At 45.4% G+C, this 19,445-nt stretch overlaps 1 protein-coding gene across 1 annotated transcript in view; it reads left to right on the top strand.

Moving 5' to 3' along the window:
• Positions 1 to 19,445, top strand: part of dnajc6 (DnaJ (Hsp40) homolog, subfamily C, member 6) — a 43,303-nt gene that overhangs the window by 4,107 nt on the left and 19,751 nt on the right. Inside the window, exons 2-5 of the mRNA XM_056277334.1 lie at positions 2,099 to 2,234; positions 14,150 to 14,199; positions 15,457 to 15,605; positions 17,468 to 17,590. Coding sequence (XP_056133309.1) covers positions 2,099 to 2,234; positions 14,150 to 14,199; positions 15,457 to 15,605; positions 17,468 to 17,590 — 458 coding nt within the window. The remainder of the gene's footprint in view (positions 1 to 2,098; positions 2,235 to 14,149; positions 14,200 to 15,456; positions 15,606 to 17,467; positions 17,591 to 19,445) is intronic.

Below are 19,445 nucleotides of genomic sequence, written 5' to 3' on the forward strand. Positions count from 1 at the left end.
CAACTCTCCCTCTGACACCAAGCCAGATTCTGAGGCATAAATGCTGCGGCTGTTTAAAGGACGGAAGGAGATCCTTTCAGTCAAATCGCTGTCATCCTTGGCCAGTGTTAGGACTACCTGTGCTGATCTCTCTCTTTCCCCCTCTTTCTCTGTGCTTTTATCTTTTGCTTACCCATTTGCCTCACCCCCCACACACACAATGCAAATACTTCCATAACCCTCCCTCTGTCACATGCTCTCTCCCCCTCTCTCCCTTTCTCTCTCTCTCCCTCTCTCCCACTCTCTTGCTCTCTCTCTCTCTCCCCCTCCCCCTCTTTCATTCTCTCTCGCTCTCCCACTCTCCCACTCTCTTGCTCTCTCTCTCTCCCTCTCTCTCTCTCTCCCACTCTCTTGCTCTCTCTCTCCCCCACTCTCTCGCTCTCCCCCCTCCCACTGTCTCTGTCTCTCTCGCTCTGGCTCACTCACTCTCTCTCTCCCACTCTGATAGACACTTGTTAGATGTATGAGAAACAAGGAGGAGGAGGTAGCACGGAGGGGAGAGCTTTTTGGAGAGGCTTCGAGGACTGCTCCTGTTTGTGGGACAGCTCTCTCTGTAGTGGGAAGTCTTTGAAGCAGTCTCTTCCTGCACCGGTGTTAACCCTTTCAGCCGCCCGCCTCTTTATCTGCATGGGAAAAGGTGTATCAGACAGGATGAGCAGATCTAGTTCGGCTCCCTCGTGTAGCTCTCGGTTTTAATCTTAACTTGAAATAAATAAATAAATAAATAAATTATGTGCTTCAGATATATCATGTCATGCTAGCTGACAGAGAAATGTGAGTAAGAAGCTTTAAATAGATGACATATTATTGGCACTGCTGTAACGAAATGGCATCTCTGGTTTATATTTTAGCGATAGGTATATAGACTCACTCATTGAGTCGTACTTGGTTAAAGGTAGCACAAGGAGGATTTTCCTAAAAATCAGTGTATAGACCCATACAAAATTAGTCCCTCTCAATCATCACTTCTGACCCACTAGATGTGTGTGGTGGTGTCTGTATCTGCGGAGACCCTGTGGTCTGCCTATATTGTCTTAAAAACATAGCGACCAGGCGCCAGATCGAGATCGTAAACACGCATCTAAGAGGAAGCTAAGATAATGGCGGACACAGCACTGAAAAGACGCAAATATAGCGAGGCGCAACGGCAAGCGGACAAAGCTCGTTCCAAAACAAGCGTGAATCTGGGGTTGGCTTTCACCCGCTGGCGAGCACCGAAGCAGAGGACGGGAATGAAGAACGTTGCGGGGTTGGCCTGTACGCTGGGCTGTGTTCTGGCTACTGCGGTCGGGGGGCGTTTCCTTCTGGTGTCGCTGAGGTGGGGAGGAGTGGCCAACTTTGAATGTTGTGTTTACAAACCACAGCCGACAAATCCTGCTCATTGTGCCTTTAAATAAAGTTTGAATTGATAAATGGATGGCGAGGGGCTGATATTTTGCCATGCCCCTGATAGTGGCAGTAAGTTTGTCAGAAACTGTAGCTGCCATGAATGTATGGAGAATGAACAGATGAACAGAGTTAGATAGATAGCTAGCTAGATAGATAGATAGCAAGATAGATAGATAGATAGATAGATAGATAGATGGATGGATGGATAGAGAGAGAGAGAGAGAGAGAGAGAGAGAGAGAGAGAGAGAGAGAGAGAGAACTCTTTAGATCACCAGAAGGTTGCTGACTCAGATGTGAAACTTGGGCCTACTCCAACACTGTGTCTTTGTATGTGTGTGTGCATACACATACACACATGCACACACATACACTGACACTAGCTCAACGGTACAGACGGTGTTTATGTTACTGTGTCTTGTCTCGGTGTGTGCTTGTCTTAACTGGTTCACAGGTTTCATGTTTCTTCCATGTTTCACATACCCGTTTCTCCTGTCACATGAAAACGTTTACCTCTTTTTTTGTTTGGGAACAACTGGCTTTCTGGAAATAAAGCCTTTCATTCAACAGTACCATCCTGTCTATGTACTGTATGTGCATGGCTTTAAGCATCTCTCTCTGTGTCTGTCGTTGCTTCTGGGTTATGACTGGCTAAGGTGTCCTCTGTCCCCAGATATGGACGCCAACTATGGCGGAGGACTGCTGGACATGGTGAAGGGCGGAGCTGGGAAGTTCTTCAGCAACTTCAAAGATAACCTGAAAGACACGCTGAAAGACACCTCCACCAAAGTCATGCACCAGGTTGCCACGTAAGTGACCACCACATTCGAAGCCACCATCACTGTGTGATAACCGAGCAACGGCCAAACAGCCAGCAAGGCTGACATCGAAAAGTGGCATTTGGCGTGCCACGACTGTTTGGTAGCGGTATGTCCCTCTCTCCAGCACTTCCACTGTCAGATACCACTTCTCACCGACAGATGCCGCTTAAAAACTGGTGCGGCAGTCTGTTTGGTTGGTATGTCACGCTTGAATACCACTTCTTACTGGCACCTGCCACCAACACAATCGGCTTCTGTCTACAGTAGGCCGAGCCGGTCCCCGTCGCCAGCTCCAAACCACCACCAAACAGGAGTGCCATGCCAAATGCCACTTTTTGACCTTGCTGTCACCCCAAACAGCTGCACTTCAAAGAGGAATGCATCTTTATCTCTTGCCAGGCGGTGGTCTTGTATGTGTCTGTGCGTGTTTGAGTATCTGTCCACAGCTAATCTCGCATACTGTTGGGCCTATCAGCCTAATATTTTTTGTGCACGGTTATGACTGTATGATCAAGACCCTCTCATGGTGGCAGTGGTTCAAAACCTTTGAAAAACGTTGGTTCTTGGTACCGCCACTTCCTCTCTTCATTTTCTCTCTAGCTCGCTCGATCATTGCTGCTCTCTGTCGCTGCTCAATCTGAGTCAACTGTAAATCGGGCAGCGACAGTGTCAAAACACTACGTATTCAGGTATGAGTCTTGAAAGAATCAGGAATCAGAGCATTTTATTGTTATTTCACTTCATGCACTTGCGTACATGAAATGAAATGAAACGCCGTTTCCCCCAGCCCACTGCAGTACAACACAAAGACAAAAACACATCCAAAAACTACAAGAAGCGAGAAGTCAATTGTATTTCACAAATCATTCACTGCTGATCTCAGCACAAGAGAACTGGAGGAACGCTGAATGAACCAAGAATAATAACCTCTGTCTTTATTTTCATGATATAATAAAGCTGAGTAAATCGTTTACACTCACACATGCGTGACTCACATCTACGGTTGACTCAAATCAGGCAGTGACATGATCGGATGTTATTAAAAGAATTTTGATAATCCAAAAAAATGTGAAAGTTATAAAGGAACAACTTTCTCTAGGTTGCGGTTAAAACACTTCTTGTTTTGACTGCAAAACACTGCAAGTATTTTCATCACTGCCCGATCTGAGTCAACTGTGGATGTGAGTCGCGCATGCACGAGGGTAAACGGTTTACCCAACTTTATTATATATATGTAAATAAAGACGGGGTTAGGGTTAGACCAAAATTGAAATGCTCATATTAGACTTGGGCACATTCGTGCGAGGGTCCGCCTAGGAGGCTGCACATCCACAGACTGACAGGCAAAACATTCTTATTAGGTAGATTTTTTTTTAGCTTGATATTAGAAAACTTTTTTTTCCCATATTTCCATTTCAGTCAACTTGGACGCTGCACAAAAGTCTTATAATGGCAAGAAAAACACTGGTCTTTCTGTCCGTGTGCGTGTGTATCTGTCCACTGCTATTCTCCCATACTACTGGGCCTGTCAGCCTAATAATATTTGTGCACAGTTATGACTGTATGGTCAAGAACCTCTCATGGTTGCGGTGATTCAAAACCTTTGAAAAGCCTGTTTTACGCCACAGCTGAGTGCTAACTCCTCAGCTGGTTTGCCGCCAAGTCTGAGCACCGGAGAAGAGGAGATACGCCTGGTGGAGATCTGCACTCTTAAGGGGTCAAAATCTGGGGTCAGCCCCATGTGGTGCCGGCAGCAGTACGGCCTTTCTCAGAGGCATTTTAATGAAGATTGACACAATCAGAGAGGGGTTAAAATTACAAGTAGTTTAACTGTATTTTAAATCTGTAGTGCTGTGAGAGGGAAACACTCTATTGAAGGGTAATTCTCGCTTATCCTTCCCTCTGCATATGGTTCTCACCCAGGCCTCCCAGTTCTATGTCATTGGCTGAACTGAAATACCAGAACACATCATAACTTTTTCCCCCCATCTTGTCCTAATTCTCTTTACGAACCAGTGACTAATCCAAACACTATTGTGATCCTCCACTTTAAATATATAATTATTGTATAATCTTCTATTTATTGTTGGATTCTCAGATCTGGAGTTTGCAGATCACATCAAATGAAATCTTAAGCTTATGTGGACCATGTATTCAGGGGTGCTGCCAGGGATTTTGCGCCCCTATAAAGAATATGACTGAGCGCCCCTTTATTTATTTAATTAATCAAATAATTATTTTATTATTTTCCTGACTTCTCTAAACATTAAACCCCTTCCTCTACCTTCATCCCATGCTACCAGCTTGCCCGACAATCCTCCCATCAACAGCTTCTCCAATAAGGGACCCATCTTCTTAGTTTGACAAATTTGCATATAAAATGCTCTTAACAAAAAGGATTGTGATCCCACCATAGCCCACATTGAACCCGTGGGCTCTTTCCTGTGGATCGCAAATCAGAGAGGTCTTTGACAAGATCTGGCTATATGCCATTGGATAATTGGGTGGGATAAGGGGAAAAACTAGAAATAAATGTATTAAAAAAAAATTTTGAACACCATTGTGACGCCCCCTATAGTCTGGCGCCCTTATAATCTTCATAACATTATACCCACTTATGGCGCCACTGCATGTATTGTAGCCCAGAAAGACTGCATAGCTGTTAGTGAGATAGCTTGATGCTTTTTAGAGTGTATAAAATCTCTTGCATATGAAAGGAGGGAGTGCGAGGTGGTGTTTTCTGTTGTGGCTTAGATAAGAACTTTTAAAAACTTGGCCAAAAATTCACCGATAGGAGTCAGAGGGTGTGTCATAGTGATTGTAAACTACAACGTGGCAGCAGCGATCAGTTTGTGCAGACTAAACAGCTGAGGGATGCTGACCAGTCATGATCCTTGCTTCGAGGTAGTCCCTTACACAAGTCAGGATCATATTTCACACGAATGACCGCTCAACAGAATTGCTTAGCTCTCTGAAATATCTGATGTTCTTCCACACCGTTCAGTCATTTTGTATGACCCGTTCTAACTACGTGTGATTTAGTTGCGTTGAACGCGTCCAACAGATTTAGATTAAGAAGTGAAACGGAGCAGTAAAAAACAAAACAAAAAAAAAAACACCTGTGGTGAGAAAAGGAGAAAGCAGGGAGGAGAGAGAGGAGGGACAGAGTGAGAGAGCAAAGAGGGCCGTGAGAGAGTCTGGCACCGACAGTGTGTTTGTGCAGAGGCATCCACGCAAGGCAGCATAAAAGGGACTGTGTATTGTCAGGAACACACACACACACGCACACCCACACACACGTCCACACAAACCTGGGTTCACCATTGACACAGCGACGGTCATGGTGATCATGGTGATCTTGCACATTCTGGCACAACCCGTCTTCTGTTTTCCCCTCCTCTCCTCCGCTCATGTCTTGTCACTTGTATCTGCTCTTTTATCTCACCCTCTCGTTTTGGACTGTGCTCTCCTGTCATCTCTGTTTGTTCCACCTTTCCTCCTCCCTTCTTTAGCTCTCCTTTCTGTCTGTCTCTTCTTCTGGCTGAATTATTCATGGCCGCTCATTGTGCCGAATAGCCAACGCACTGCTGATACCAAAGGATTCATTTCAGCGGGGCCTTGTGTGCATTATTGTGTGTGTGTGTGTGTGTGTGTGTGTGTGTGTGTGTGTGTGTGTGTGTGTGTGTGTGTGTGTGTGTGTGTGTGTGTGTTTGTGTGTTTGTGTGTTTGTGTGTTGGGGAGGTGCGAGTAATGCTAGTGGAGGGGCTCAGAGGAAAAAGGCTTGGTACATGCACTTTAGTGATGTCGCAGAGTTCAGCATCCTGTAGGTCTAGCCAGACAGGTTTGCTGTTTGTGCAAGTGAAACAAGAACACCAATATCCATTTATAGTAATGGTAAAATGTGTCAACCACCTGTAAACAGGCGACCTTTTTGCTTTTGACTTTCCCTCCTTTTTCTCCCCAATTGTACTTACTTGGCTAATTACCCCACTCTTCTGAGCCATCCCGGTCGCTGCTCCACCTCCTCTGCCGATCCGGGGAGGGCTGCAGACTACCACATGCCTCCTCCGATACATGTGGAGTTGCCAGCCGCTGCTTTTCACCTGAGAGTGAGGGGTTTCGCCAGGTGGACGTAGCGTGTGGGAGGATCACGCTATTCCCCCCCAGTCCCCCCCGCCCACCCACCAAACAGGCTTCCCAACCGATCAAAGGAGGAGCTTAACACACCCACGTCCAGCTTCCCATCCGCAGACACGGCCAATTGTGTCTGTAGGGACGCCTGACCAAGCCGGAGGTAATGTGGGGATTCGAACCGGCGATCCCCGTGCTGGTAGGTAACGGAATAGATGGCTACGCTACTCGGACACCCTAAGTATCCATTGTTGCTCAGACAAAGTAAACCCATCAGTAGAGCATGAGCAAAGCTCAGCGTTTTCGGTTTTTATTTTTCAAAACCATCCAGCTTGCCGAATTTCGCCACAAGAGGACACTGTTACATAACCTCACACGAACAGGAACAACGTTTGGATCTGTGGAAACATAAAATCCGGGTGAAAATCAGTTTAAAAATCTGGGTATTTTTCGGTGGCTGAGGCTATGTGGACCCTCCTCTTTTATTGGGCATACCTGTGGACCCTGCAGACATAGCAACGAGTGTGCAGGGTGTTAAGGCATGCAGAGCTGCACGCGCAGTTATTAAACAGGATGTCTTTGTGCAGTCTCAGCAAAACTGATGTGTCCTTTTCTTGACATGTCTCATCTGTATTCGAGACAACGGGTGTTGCTGAATTATTTAAAACAGCTTACTTGTTTGTTTACTTGAATGGAGAAAAGTTTGCAGGGAAACGCAAGACTCAGGATGGAATGTGGATTGGCTGCTCTGTTTGTCCTTGGCTTGCAGCACCTACACCCCCACCCCTCCAAATAGACACATATGTGTGTCTCTCTCGCTGTCATCTCTTTCTCACTGATTTTGGCTTCATTCCATCTCCCAGTTGTTCTTTCATTTCTGTTTTCATACTGTCCTTCATTCTCCCTCACTCCCTGTCATCCCTGTTTCTAAGTCATAACTACCATGGTTCTCTGCTGTGTGTTTACTGTCGAAAGCCATAAGTCACAGTGTTAGAGGGAACATGGAAATAAATCTAGGTGTCGCTGGGAGAGACGGGGAGAATAAGGATGATTCAGGCTAAATGACTCAAGATGGTATCATAAACATGAATCAGAGTGTGTGTGAGCAGTTGGATCAGGCCCTGGTAGGCGGGCAGTCAGAGGGACTTGTGTTGGACTTGTAGTGCTGCAGGTTTTAATATACCTCACGGCTTGTGTTACAAGTCATCTTCACTTTCTCCACTATCTTTTTTTTGTGTGCTCATTTCTTTACTAATTAGTGCAGGTTTTTGTTTTTATTTATTTTTTATCCCCCCTTCCGCCCTCTTTTCTACCCAGCTGTACCCGGCCAATTGCCCTCACTCTTCCGAGCCATCCCGGTCGCTGCTGCACCCCCTCTGCCGATCCAGGGAGGGCTGCAGAGTACCACATGCCTCCTCCGATACATGTGGAGTCGCCAGCCGCTTCTTTTCACCTGACAGTGAGGAGTTTCACCAGGGGGACGTAGTGCATGGGGGGGTCACACTATTCCCCCCAGTTCCCCCTCCCCGAACAGGCACCCCGACCGACCAGAGGAGGCGCTAGTGCGGCGACCAGGACACATACCCACATATGGCTTCCCACCTGCTGACACGGCCAATTGTGTCTGTAGGGACGCCTGACCAAGCCGGAGGTAACACGGGGATTTGAACCGATGATGGCTGTGTTGGTAGGCAACAGAACAGACAGCCACGCCACCCAGACGCCCACGAGTGCAGGTTTAACAGACATTTTCAAGGTCTGTTCACAGTTCCCTCTTTTTGACAAGCTGTTGTGAAGGGTTGGCTCAACATTTTACAGGAAGAATGCAGATCCAGTATTCCCCCTCGTTTGTTTATTCCATTCTCCAAACAGCCCCCCATCACCCCATCGCCCACCCTCACCAGAGCTGGAAAATTGCTCACAGCTATATGTATCCCTTGCACATCTTAACAAACTCTCCCTGTTGATTCATGATGCATTTTATTACCCCTCATGATTGAAAGTGCATCATCATCATCATCTTATCCACAGCTGTGACACCTAGCTTGGCAGCTGTGAACAGCGCTAAGCCATGGTTTGGCTATCAGTCGCATGCTTTTATGCATTTTATATCTTTACACTGTGTGTTTCATATGTTCACCCCAATCTTGACTATATTTGACCCTATGGGTGTCGTGATATGTTTGTGAAACCCTGTCCCGTTCACCCCCTGTTGGATTTGTTGTTGTGGCCTGTTTTCGGTACTGTGTTTTGGAAGATCAGACTCTGAATTAGCTTCTTCCCCAAAGCTCATTCCCATGGAGCCCAAGCCAGGCTTTATAAGCAGTCAGGTTCATTCAGTTCAGCAGAAGAGAAGCATGAATTGGGAGAATGGTTGAGGGCTGTTGTCCCAGTATGCCTCCAGAATAGTCTTGGATCAAGCCAGGGCTTTGAAAATGCATGTGCATGAAAAGCTAGGATTTGGTAGCACAAGAGAACTAGCAAATCAGTCGTCTTTAGGGAGTACGGCACTGCAAAGGCCCACTTTTTACTACCAGTGTACTTGTAATGCTACAGGTTTTGGTATACCTTTTGACTTGTGTTACAAGTCATCCTCATTTCCTTCATTTTTTTTTTGTGTTCATTTGTTTACTAATGAGTACAGGTTTTTTTTTAAACCCCCCCCCCTTTTCTCTCCAATTGTATCCGGCCAATTACCCCACTCTTCTAGCAAGTAAGCATAACACAGGCATAATATAAGTCAGAATATTCACTTGTATTTGTACTCCATAAGGTCAACAATAATCAAGATAGGCTTGAAGTTGACATACTTCCAGTTTGGGGCAGAGGGATGTCTTTTCTCTCTCGCTGTGTGTAAACGGTGCACTCGCATTTTCAATCGCTAGTTTATTCAATAATGTTCTTTGCTGGATTTAGCTACTGTTCTTTTTCAGAGCCCCTGCATGGGCTAACAGAAAACGGGTCGATGATAAATGTTTGTTTCTCTGCTGTCTACGAAACTCTTGCGTGGCTTTGCTTTGATTAAAACCGAGAAGAACAGCCAAGCCGCCACACCATCCATTACCAGTACTCACCATCATACTTACCGCTGGCCTAGACCCAAACACAACATAGTGTCAAGGGTTTTATCCAGGGGAAGATCTCACACTGTAAGAAAGGCAGATTTATCAAAAGATGAAAGACAGTTGGTTAACGAGTTTCTCTGTCCATATAGAAAAGACCCTGTCCATGGTTGAATCTGTTTCAAATTGACTGATACAAACTGTCATCACATCATTCAAGCCATTACATCAAACACTTCAAATTTTACTTGTAAAGAGTCATTAAATAGTGAAAATATCCATCCATTATCTGAACCGCTTATCCTGCTCTCAGGGTTGCGGGGATGCTGGAGCCTATCCCAGCAGTCATTGGGCGGCAGGCGGGGAGACACCCTGGACAGGCCACCAGTCCATCACAGGGCCGACACACAAACACACACACCCATTCATACCTAGGGACAATTTAGTATGGCCAGTTCACCTGACCTACATGTCTTTGGACTGTGGGAGGAAACTGGAGCACCCGGAGGAAACCCACAGAGACACAGGGAGAACATGCAAACTCCACACAGAGGACGACCCGGGATGACCCACCAAGGTTGGACTACCCCAGGGCTCGAACCCAGGACCTTCTTGCTGTGAGGCGACCGTGCTAACCACTGCGCCACTGTGCCGCAAGTGAAAATATTTGTCTGTAAAACCTATTATGCACCTGCTAGTATCTTTTGTCATATAATCTGGCTGTTATAATATGGCTCCTACTTAACCCCTTACAATGAAACTATGCTATGTGGTGCAGTTTGGCCAGAGAAGGCCAGGGAGGCTTCTCATTTGCATACTTCACAACCATTGGTCATACTGGTTTAAATCCGACACCTGACCCGCCCCTCTCCTCTAAGACAACTTGATGCGGCACTCTTGTGTCTGTAATGTGACATATTTCCAAGAAAAACAGGATACTAGGGCGGGACAAAATGTAGGGAGGGCTGTGATTCGATAATTTAGGATTTGATAGGATTGTGTAAAACATTATATAATATTATTGGTTGGAACGTTGCCTGCCCGTCGGCTCAGACGTGATCACACAATCACAAAACTTGGTTGTTTTGATGTAAAATAAGTATAAACTTGTTATTTTTATTTATAATTAAAAAAACTAGTTTATACTTTATTTATTTTTACCTTGTTAGCTAGTTTCCCATTTTGCACATAATCAACAACTTTTGACAAATTTGTCACAAGTTGTTGTTATGCTATAATTGTTAGCATAATGGGAAACTAGCAAACAAGGTAAAAAAAAAACCCTCAATTGTCTGTGTGTCTGGTGGGTGTCTGATGGGTAGATTTAAATACAGCATGTTGTTGATGCCCTGTAGGAACCTCATATCTTCATTTTGCTAGAATATTACCTGTGTTTCAGGGGTTTAGACTAACTGCACTATTCAGTGGTACACTATAGGGACAAAAGTATTGGGACAAACCTCTTAATCATTGAATTCAGGTGTTTCATTCAGACCCATTGCCACAGGTGTATAAAATCAAGCAGCTAATCATGCAGTCTGCATTTACAAACATTTTTGAAAGAATGGGTCTTTCTGAAGAGCTTGGTGAATTCAAGCGTGGTACTCTCATAGGATGCCACCTTCGCAGTAAGTCAGTTCGTGAAATTTCTTCCCTACTAGATATTCCACGGTCAACTGTAAGTGGTATTGTTGAAAAGTGGAAGTGTTTAGGAACAACTACAACTCAGCCACGAAGTGGCAGACCACGTAAAGTCACACAGCGGGGATCAACAAGTGCTGAGGCGCATAGTGCGTAAAAGTCACCAACACTCTGTTGACTCAATAACTGCAGAGTTCCAAAATTCATCTGGCATTAACATCAGCACAAAAACTGTGCACCAGGAGCTTCATGGAATGGGTTTCCATGGCCGAGCAGCTGCATGCAAGCCTTACATCACCAAGCACAATGCCAAGCGTCGGATGGGGTGGTGTAAAGCACGCTGCCACTGGACTCTGGAGCAGTGGAAACGTGTTCTGTGGAGTGATGAATCACGCTTCTCTGTCTGGCAGTCTGATGGATGAGCCTGGGTTTGGCAGATGCCAGAAGAACATTACCTGTCTGACTGCACTGTGCCAACTGTACAGTTTGGTGGAGGAGGGATAATGGTAAGGGGTTGTTTTTCAGGGGTTGAGCTAGGCCCCTTAGTTCCAGTGAAGGGAAATCTTAATGCTTCAGCATACCAAGACATTTTGGACAATTCTATGCTTCCAACTTTGTGGGAACAGTTTGGGGAGGGCCCTTTACTGTTCCAGCATGACTGTGCCCTAGTGCTCAAAGCAAGGTCCATTAAGACGTGGTTGGGTGAGTTTGGTGTGGAAGAACTTGACCGGCCCGCACAGATTCCTGACCTCAGCCCCATCGAACACCTTTGGGATGAACTAGAATGGAGATTGCGAGCCAAGTCTTCTCGGCCAACATCAGTGCCTGACCTCACAAATACTCCTCTGGATGAATGGGCAAAAATTCCCACAGACCCACCCCAAAATCTTGTGGAAAGCCTTCTCAGAAGAGTGGAAGCTGTTATAGCTGCAAGGGGGGGGGACCAACTCCACATTAATGCCTATGGATTTAGAATGGGATGTCATGAAAGCTCCTGTAGGTGTAATGGCCAGGCATCCCAATACTTTTGTTCATATAGTTTATGAATGAATGGGAAATCCTACCCTGCTCCATTACTATGTTTTTTATCAGTTGTTTTTTTTTGCAGGAGGTGCGTTTGACTCTATAAATGTAGCAGGAAATGAAGGAAAAATATGGTGGAACACAATTTCAAACACCGGCTCAGTTATGGCACGCTTTCACAATGTATGGATTGGCTCGAAACCTCCTCTTACATAAGCGTGTGTAATCCTCAGTCTGCGGTTCATGCTCAGATCACAACACAACAGGGGACCAAAATAGAAATTTGAACTGTGGTCCAATTATTTTATTATGGGGGGTTTATCGTAACTGTTACTGGCTTTCCCTTTCCCTCTCACTGCTCGCCTTGCTTTCTTTCTGAAGCCTTTTTATGCTGGTCCTTGTGTGTTATATCACAGCGTAAGTCATGGATTTTGACAAATGTCACATAATTTTGCGACGATCACATGATTTTCTCACATTTCACAGAATTCCTTTCATTTGTACTTGGAAGAGCAGTCCAATGCACACCTGTTTTCTTTGAGGCACGCTAGTCGAGCAACACTGGCTCAACAGATCTAGGTGTAGGATTGCTGCAGGGCCATGTGGCACCCTTCCACACATCTACGTACAGGGACTGGCCCGGCTCGAGGGATTTTCACAGCAAGTGACAAGCAGCGCAGCTTGAGACACATTAGCCTACTAATGTCTTTCACCCGACTGTGGGCAACACAGTCCAAATGGGTTAGGACTTCACGAGTAGCCATTCACCGCTGTTTGTTAAAAACCTTGAATATGTAAAAACAACACATCAGTGATTTTTGATTGGCTGGTATAATAGTTATAGTTCACCAGCAATGCAGCAAGAATAGAAAAAGTGGGACATCAGTTACAATAGAATACTATGACGTGATGCTGTCATTTCATGTACAGTGCTTTGTGCTGTTGGACGTGAAAATTGCTATATAAATACGGTCATTTCCTTTCATTTCATTTCAATACAACACATCAGTAATGCGGGCGACATGGCAGCACAGTGGTTAGCATGATCGCCTCACAGCAAGAAGGTCCTGAGTTCGAACCCCGGAGTTGTCCAACCTTGGGGGTCGTCCCGGGTCATCCTCTGTGTGGACTTTGCATGTTCTCCCCGTGTCCGTGTGGGTTTCCTCCGGGTGCTCCGGTTTCCTCCTGCAGGCCAAAGACGTGTAGGTCAGGTGAATTGGCCGTACTAAATTGTCCCTGTGATGGACTGGCGGCTTGTCCAGGGTGTCTCCCCGCCTGCCGCCCAGTGACTGTTGGGATAGGCTCCAGCGTCCCGTGACCCCGATTGGGATAAGTGGCTTGGATAATGGATGGGTGGATGGACTTCAGTAATGCGGCCAATGCAGCTGCTCTCTAACAGACACAAACTATCCTTTCCCAAAGTTCCACTTAGAAGAAATAAACTGCTTGATCAAAAGAGGGTTACGCTGAAATTAGAAATCCACAAAGGGTTTTTCCCCTTGGACAGTTCACTGAAGGACTGCGAGTGTAAAAAAAGACAACTTCTCCTCAGCTGTCAAAATGAAAACCCCCAGACAGTTGTCTTCACTGGGATTAAAAAACAAGACCTAGCCTGGAGCCAATCTGCTGACAGTATAACGGAGGATGTCTGGTTGGAGTTCTTCATATTGATAGTGTTCACATTTATGATTAATATTTTTGGTGACTAAGGTCTCATCAACCATCCATAAATATTTATTAATGATATGCATGCTGCAGCTGTAGCTGTATGGATGTATTAGACAGAGACAGCATATCTAAAAGCAGTATGATGGGGAGGAATGTGGTCTTATCCTATGTGTGCTTTGTGTAGCATGTTGTGGAATCTGTGCTATTTCTGTCGTCAGATAAATTCCAGGGATTCGGCAGGCTGAATTACATTCTTGCAATTTCTTGAAATTTGTCAATCTCTCTCCTCAGTTCTTTTATTGTTTTCCATCTACTCGCAATTATCCCAATACTACTGAAATACTGAATGAAAAATTTGTTTCATTTTTTTCCCCCCAGATACACAAAAGGGGAGTTGGACATTGCCTACATCACATTACGGATCATAGGTAACATTGTGCGCTATATGTTTGTGTGTGTGTGTCCTTGTGTGTCTGGTTTTGTGTGACTGGTGTCTACATAAACAATACAACAGTGTTTCTTCTCCCTCATTTTCTTTCGGCTGTTCCCGTTAGGGGTCACCACAGCGGATCATCCGTCTCCATCTCTTCCTATCCTCTGCATCTTCCTCTGTCACACCAGTCACCTGCATGTCCTCCCTCACCACATCCATAAACCTCCTCTTTGGCCTTCCTCTTTTTCTCTCCCCTGGCAGCTCCATATTCAGCATCCTTCTCCCAGTATACCCAGCATCTCTTCTCCTCCACACATGTCCAACCCATCTCAATCTTGCCTCTCTTGCTTTGTCTCCAAATTGTCCAACCTGAGCTGTCCCTCTAATATACTCGTTCCTAATCCTGTCCTTCTTCATCACTCCCAGTGAAAATCTTATCATCTTCACCTCTGCCACCTCCAGCTCCGCCTCCTGTCTTTTCGTCAGTGCCACCGTCTCCAAACCATATAACATAGCTGGTCTCACAACCATCTTGTAGACCTTCCCTTTAACTCTTGCTGGTACCCTTCTGTCGCAATTCACTCCTGACACTCTTCTCCACCCACTCCACCCTGCCTGCACTCTCTTCTTCACCTCTCTCCTGGACTCCCCGTTACTTTGGACAGTTGACCCCAAGTATTTAAACTCATCCACCTTTGTCACCTCCACTCCTTGCATCCTCACCATTCCACTGTCCTCCCTCTTGTTGACGCAACAGATCTTGGCAAGATATAATAGCCTGCTAGCTAGTTTTAACTAGCACACACACACACACGCACACACACACACCCTTTCATAGATGTAGAGATACATATACACTCACAGTTTATACTCTCTTCCTCTCGCTGTGTTTTGGTCACACATATGCTCATGGTCCACACAGTCTGCTATGGAGACCACAGAGTGTTCTTTTGCGAGGGAGTCAGCTGACATCGTGTCACTCACCTAAGGGCTTTTATCCCATCATGCATCGAGTGGATCCATTAACTGTCACCACTTGCTGTGTACTCTTTCAGTACTGCGTCAGACTGTATGCTTTATTTTTATGTTCTGTACATAAACAGCCACAAAAAAACAACCTCTGAACCTCACCAAATAATTTTTATAAAAATCCAAAAATGACTGTCTGGTATTTTTGGTACATGAGGTTGTTCTGATAAAGCACAGTGTAAAGTCGCATACGTTTTTGTTTTTATCTTTGTCTCCTTTTCAGTAATGAGTTACCCTGCAGAGTCGGTGCAGATCGGCTACCAGAACCACGTGGAGGATATTCGCTCCTTCCTGGATAGTCGGCATGCCGACCACTACACCGTCTTCAACCTCTCCCAACGCAACTACCGCGGCGCCAAATTCTCCAACCGGGTGAGCATGAGCGAGGGGCCGCAGATGTTAGTGACTATTGTACACTTCCCGTTTGTTACCTACCACTGACTGCTCAAAAAGAGACAACATGGTGGCCAAAGAAACGTTTGTGAAAAAATTTCCTTACTTTAATACTGCTGTGACTGTGCAGAAGAGCTGCACGAAGCACTTAAAGATTCAAAAGCATACTTTTTATTGTTATCTATAAGGGAAATTACAGCAACTCAGTGCACTTACAGTGTGATTTATTGGCACTTAAATGCTATGAAAGAAGAATAAATATTAAAAAGAACTGCATGAAATTACTCCAAGTACTATAAAAATGTTTAGTTAATTGGGCAATACATTGTATTTCTTACCCAAACCCTAATGTGTTGAATGTCAGAGGGAGAATGTCACTGAGAAGTTGCACTGGGTAGGGCATCCAGGTGGTGTGGCAGTCTATTCCGTTGCCTACCAACATGGGGATTGCCGGTTTGAATCCTCGCGTTACCTCCGGCTTAGTCGGGCGTCCCTACAGACACAGTTGGCCGTGTCTGTGGGTGGGAAGCCGGATGTGGTGGGTATGTGTCCTGGTCACTGCACTAGCATCTCCCCTGGTCAGTCGGGGCACCTGTTCAGGGGAAACTGGGGGGAATAACGTGATCCTCTCACGTGCTATGGCCCCCTGGTGAAACTCCTCACTGTCAGGTGAAAAGAAGAGGCTGGCGACTCCACCTGCATCGGAGGAGATATGTGGTAGCCTTCAGCCCTCCCCGGATCGGCAGAGGGGGTGGAGCAGCGACCGGGATGGCTCAGAAGAGTGGGGTAATTGGCTGGGGAGAAAAAGTGGGAGGAGAAAAAAGTTTTTTTTTAAATTGCACTGGGAATAGACCAAGTCTTCACTGGTATGTGATTTGCTGTTCCACGATGGTGTGGTCTCCCTGTGGTCCAATATGTGACCACATCACGGCGCTCTTGTTATTATTCTCAAGGGCAAACATAAGGAAGCCTGAAATCAGTGTTTCCTCATCAAGCCTGATGACCTGCGCTTGTTTTTCTCCTGTTTTTAAATGACTCATCATCATCATCATCATCATCATCAACATCTCTCTTGGTGAATCTTGCTGACCAGAGATCCTGGCTGGGTGAAACATGGCTGCTGCTGCTGCTGCAGTGTTTAGTCAAATTATACCATAGTAACACACCAAGCTTTCTTAGTGTCATCCTCAAAACTACTGTGTAATCCAATGACAGCATTGTAGAAAGGCTTTTAGTCTCTTTCACTTACATAACCCCCCCCCCAATTTTTTTCTTTTTTTTTTTGCAAAGTTTCCTTGAACTTGAATTAGAATGCCCAATACTATATTACCTAGTCAACCACATGTTGTCAACCGTCCACAACATGTGGTCCCTTATTTGCATAGATGGATCTGGATGCAAATAGAGGCACAAGCGGAGTGTCAGTAGATAGCAGATTCCTTGTCTCAGCAGGATGTTGTGGGGCATTCAGGGACACGGTCAGCCCGGTCTGTGTGTGAGAGTCATTGTTATTCTAATGCATGACTCATCATGGTAACTGGTGTTTTTGTGTTGCTCTGCCGTTGCAGCACTGTTGCTAACATTTAGCTCTTAAGTTCACATCACTTTCCAGTTTTATGGACTTTTTTTCCCCTCTCTGACCCCTCCCTCCTCCACATCCTGCCCCTGTCCGCTCTGTTCATCCTACCTGCTATACCTGTCTGCACATTACCGCTGTGAACTTTCTGCTGCATCACCCGCCCTTTCTGTCTCATTCCCTCATCTCTTTCTCTCCTTCCACTCTGCCTCTCTTTTTCTCCCCATCGTATTTGCCCCCGTCTGTCCTTCTCTCACTCCCCCAGGTGTCAGAGTGTAACTGGCCATCCCGTCAAGCCCCCAGCCTGCACAACCTTTTCGCCGTGTGTAAGAACATGCACAACTGGCTCAAACAAAACCCCAAGAATGTGTGTGTCATCACCTGCTCGGTAAGAAAACACTCACACAACTCAGTCATACTCTTCCCCCCAGCCTCCATTTTCTTTTACCAGCAGCAGTCATGCAGTTATTTTACTGCAGTGGCAGCTTTCAAGAAAATATCAATTTGGCCTCACTTAACCGACAAGCCTTTTTTTTTCTGCTTTCTTCCTGCTTTATGTTTGTGTAAAAAGAAAACAGACTTTTTCTTTCCTTCTGACAAGGAATTTAAACAAGGGAGATGCCCCCTCTACCTCCATCCTCTCTCTCTCTCTCTCTCTCTCTCTCTCTCTCTCTCTCTCTCTCTCTCTCTCTCTCTCTCTCTCTCTCTCTCTCTCTCTCTCTCTCTCTCTCTCTCTCTCTCTCCTGTAACTTTTGCCAGTCCCAAGTTTCGGTTTGCAAGCCTGCCTCGATTCCAAGTGAAACACATCTTGGAGCACTTAAGCCGCTCCCTTTGTTTCTGCTCTGCTTTAGTTTCCATCATGCTGTTTTCGCTGCCTCCGCTGGTGCTAAACGAACACAGATGCTCCTTGTGTTCAGAGGACAATTTAATGTTCAGAGGAATGTGGCATCACAGTCCTCCGCATTAGTTTTGGGGATTATTCAACCGAACCGTAAAGACTATAGCATGTGACCCACGTTGTAACGCAGTCGAACCCTGTTTGCAATGTCTAAGTACACCTAAGACAACTGCAGCAGAACTGTGACAAACGATATTAAAAAAAGATATTTTTTTCCATGCATCATGCAAGTAAAAATCAGAATGTTGGAATGCTGTAATAATAATAATAATAATAATAATAATGCCTATGTGGTTTTACGTACATGTAATTGTCCATTCTGGCGTAATAGTGGTGTCCACGAGCATGTGGTACAGTATGGCATTGCCAGATGACTGTGGTTTTAGTGTGGTTTTGCAATTTCACATAAAATCTAGCATTCTTTTGACATTTGGATTCTCTTTCTGCAAGAATGTGTTTTTTCATTGAAACCATTTGACATGTTTTACGAACCTTAGAGTTGGTGTACCCGTAACAGCAGATATACTTGTCAAAAATAAACATTTGGACCTACGTTATATGTAGTAGCAGCTTGTTTGTGAGCACTTGTACTATTTGCCGTTGTACACATTTCACCATTTTTTTTAACCTGAGTTGACTAAGCACTTATTCTTGTAGCAGAGACTTAGGGAAGTTGTTTGGTTGAGCAGTAACTTCTGTTGTAAGGAATCATTGTGGACGTTATTGTAGAATTACACATAATTGGTACTGCACTTGCAAAGGAGGATTTTTTCCAAGTAATTCCTCTTTCTGGTAGAGTTGCAATGCAGCGTTACAGCATGCGTAACGACTGTGTTTCTGCATTATCTGCACACATGTATTGACAAACAGCATTACAGTTCTGACGCACTGATTTCTAACAAGACATTTGTTGGCGGCACGGTGGCCCAGTGGTTAGCACTGCCGCCTCACAGCAAGAAGGTCCTGGGTTCGAACCCCAGGGTTGTCCAACCTCGGGGGTCAGCCCAGGTTGTCCTCCGTGTGGAGTTTGCATGTTCTCCCCGTGTCTGCGTTTTCTCCGGGTGCTCCGGTTTCCTCCCACCATCAAAAACACATGCATGTTAGGGTTAATACTCCTTCCTGTCTGTGCAAGGCGATGGGAAAAGAACTGGAGTTGCATTAACATAGGAAACTTGCACATGGGGAATGTGATTGGTTGCAGGTGTACAGCCACTCCCTGTTTAAGATTGCCTCTCATTGTCACGAACCATTTGTCTGATGGCCTAGCACTGAAACGATGCAAATAAATCTTTCATTGCAAGTTAGACAGTGTGTGGGAGTTTGTTTGCAACTCTTGATTTGCTCA

Source organism: Lampris incognitus, chromosome 3 (assembly GCF_029633865.1).
Source record: "Lampris incognitus isolate fLamInc1 chromosome 3, fLamInc1.hap2, whole genome shotgun sequence".
Lineage (NCBI taxonomy): Eukaryota > Metazoa > Chordata > Actinopteri > Lampriformes > Lampridae > Lampris > Lampris incognitus.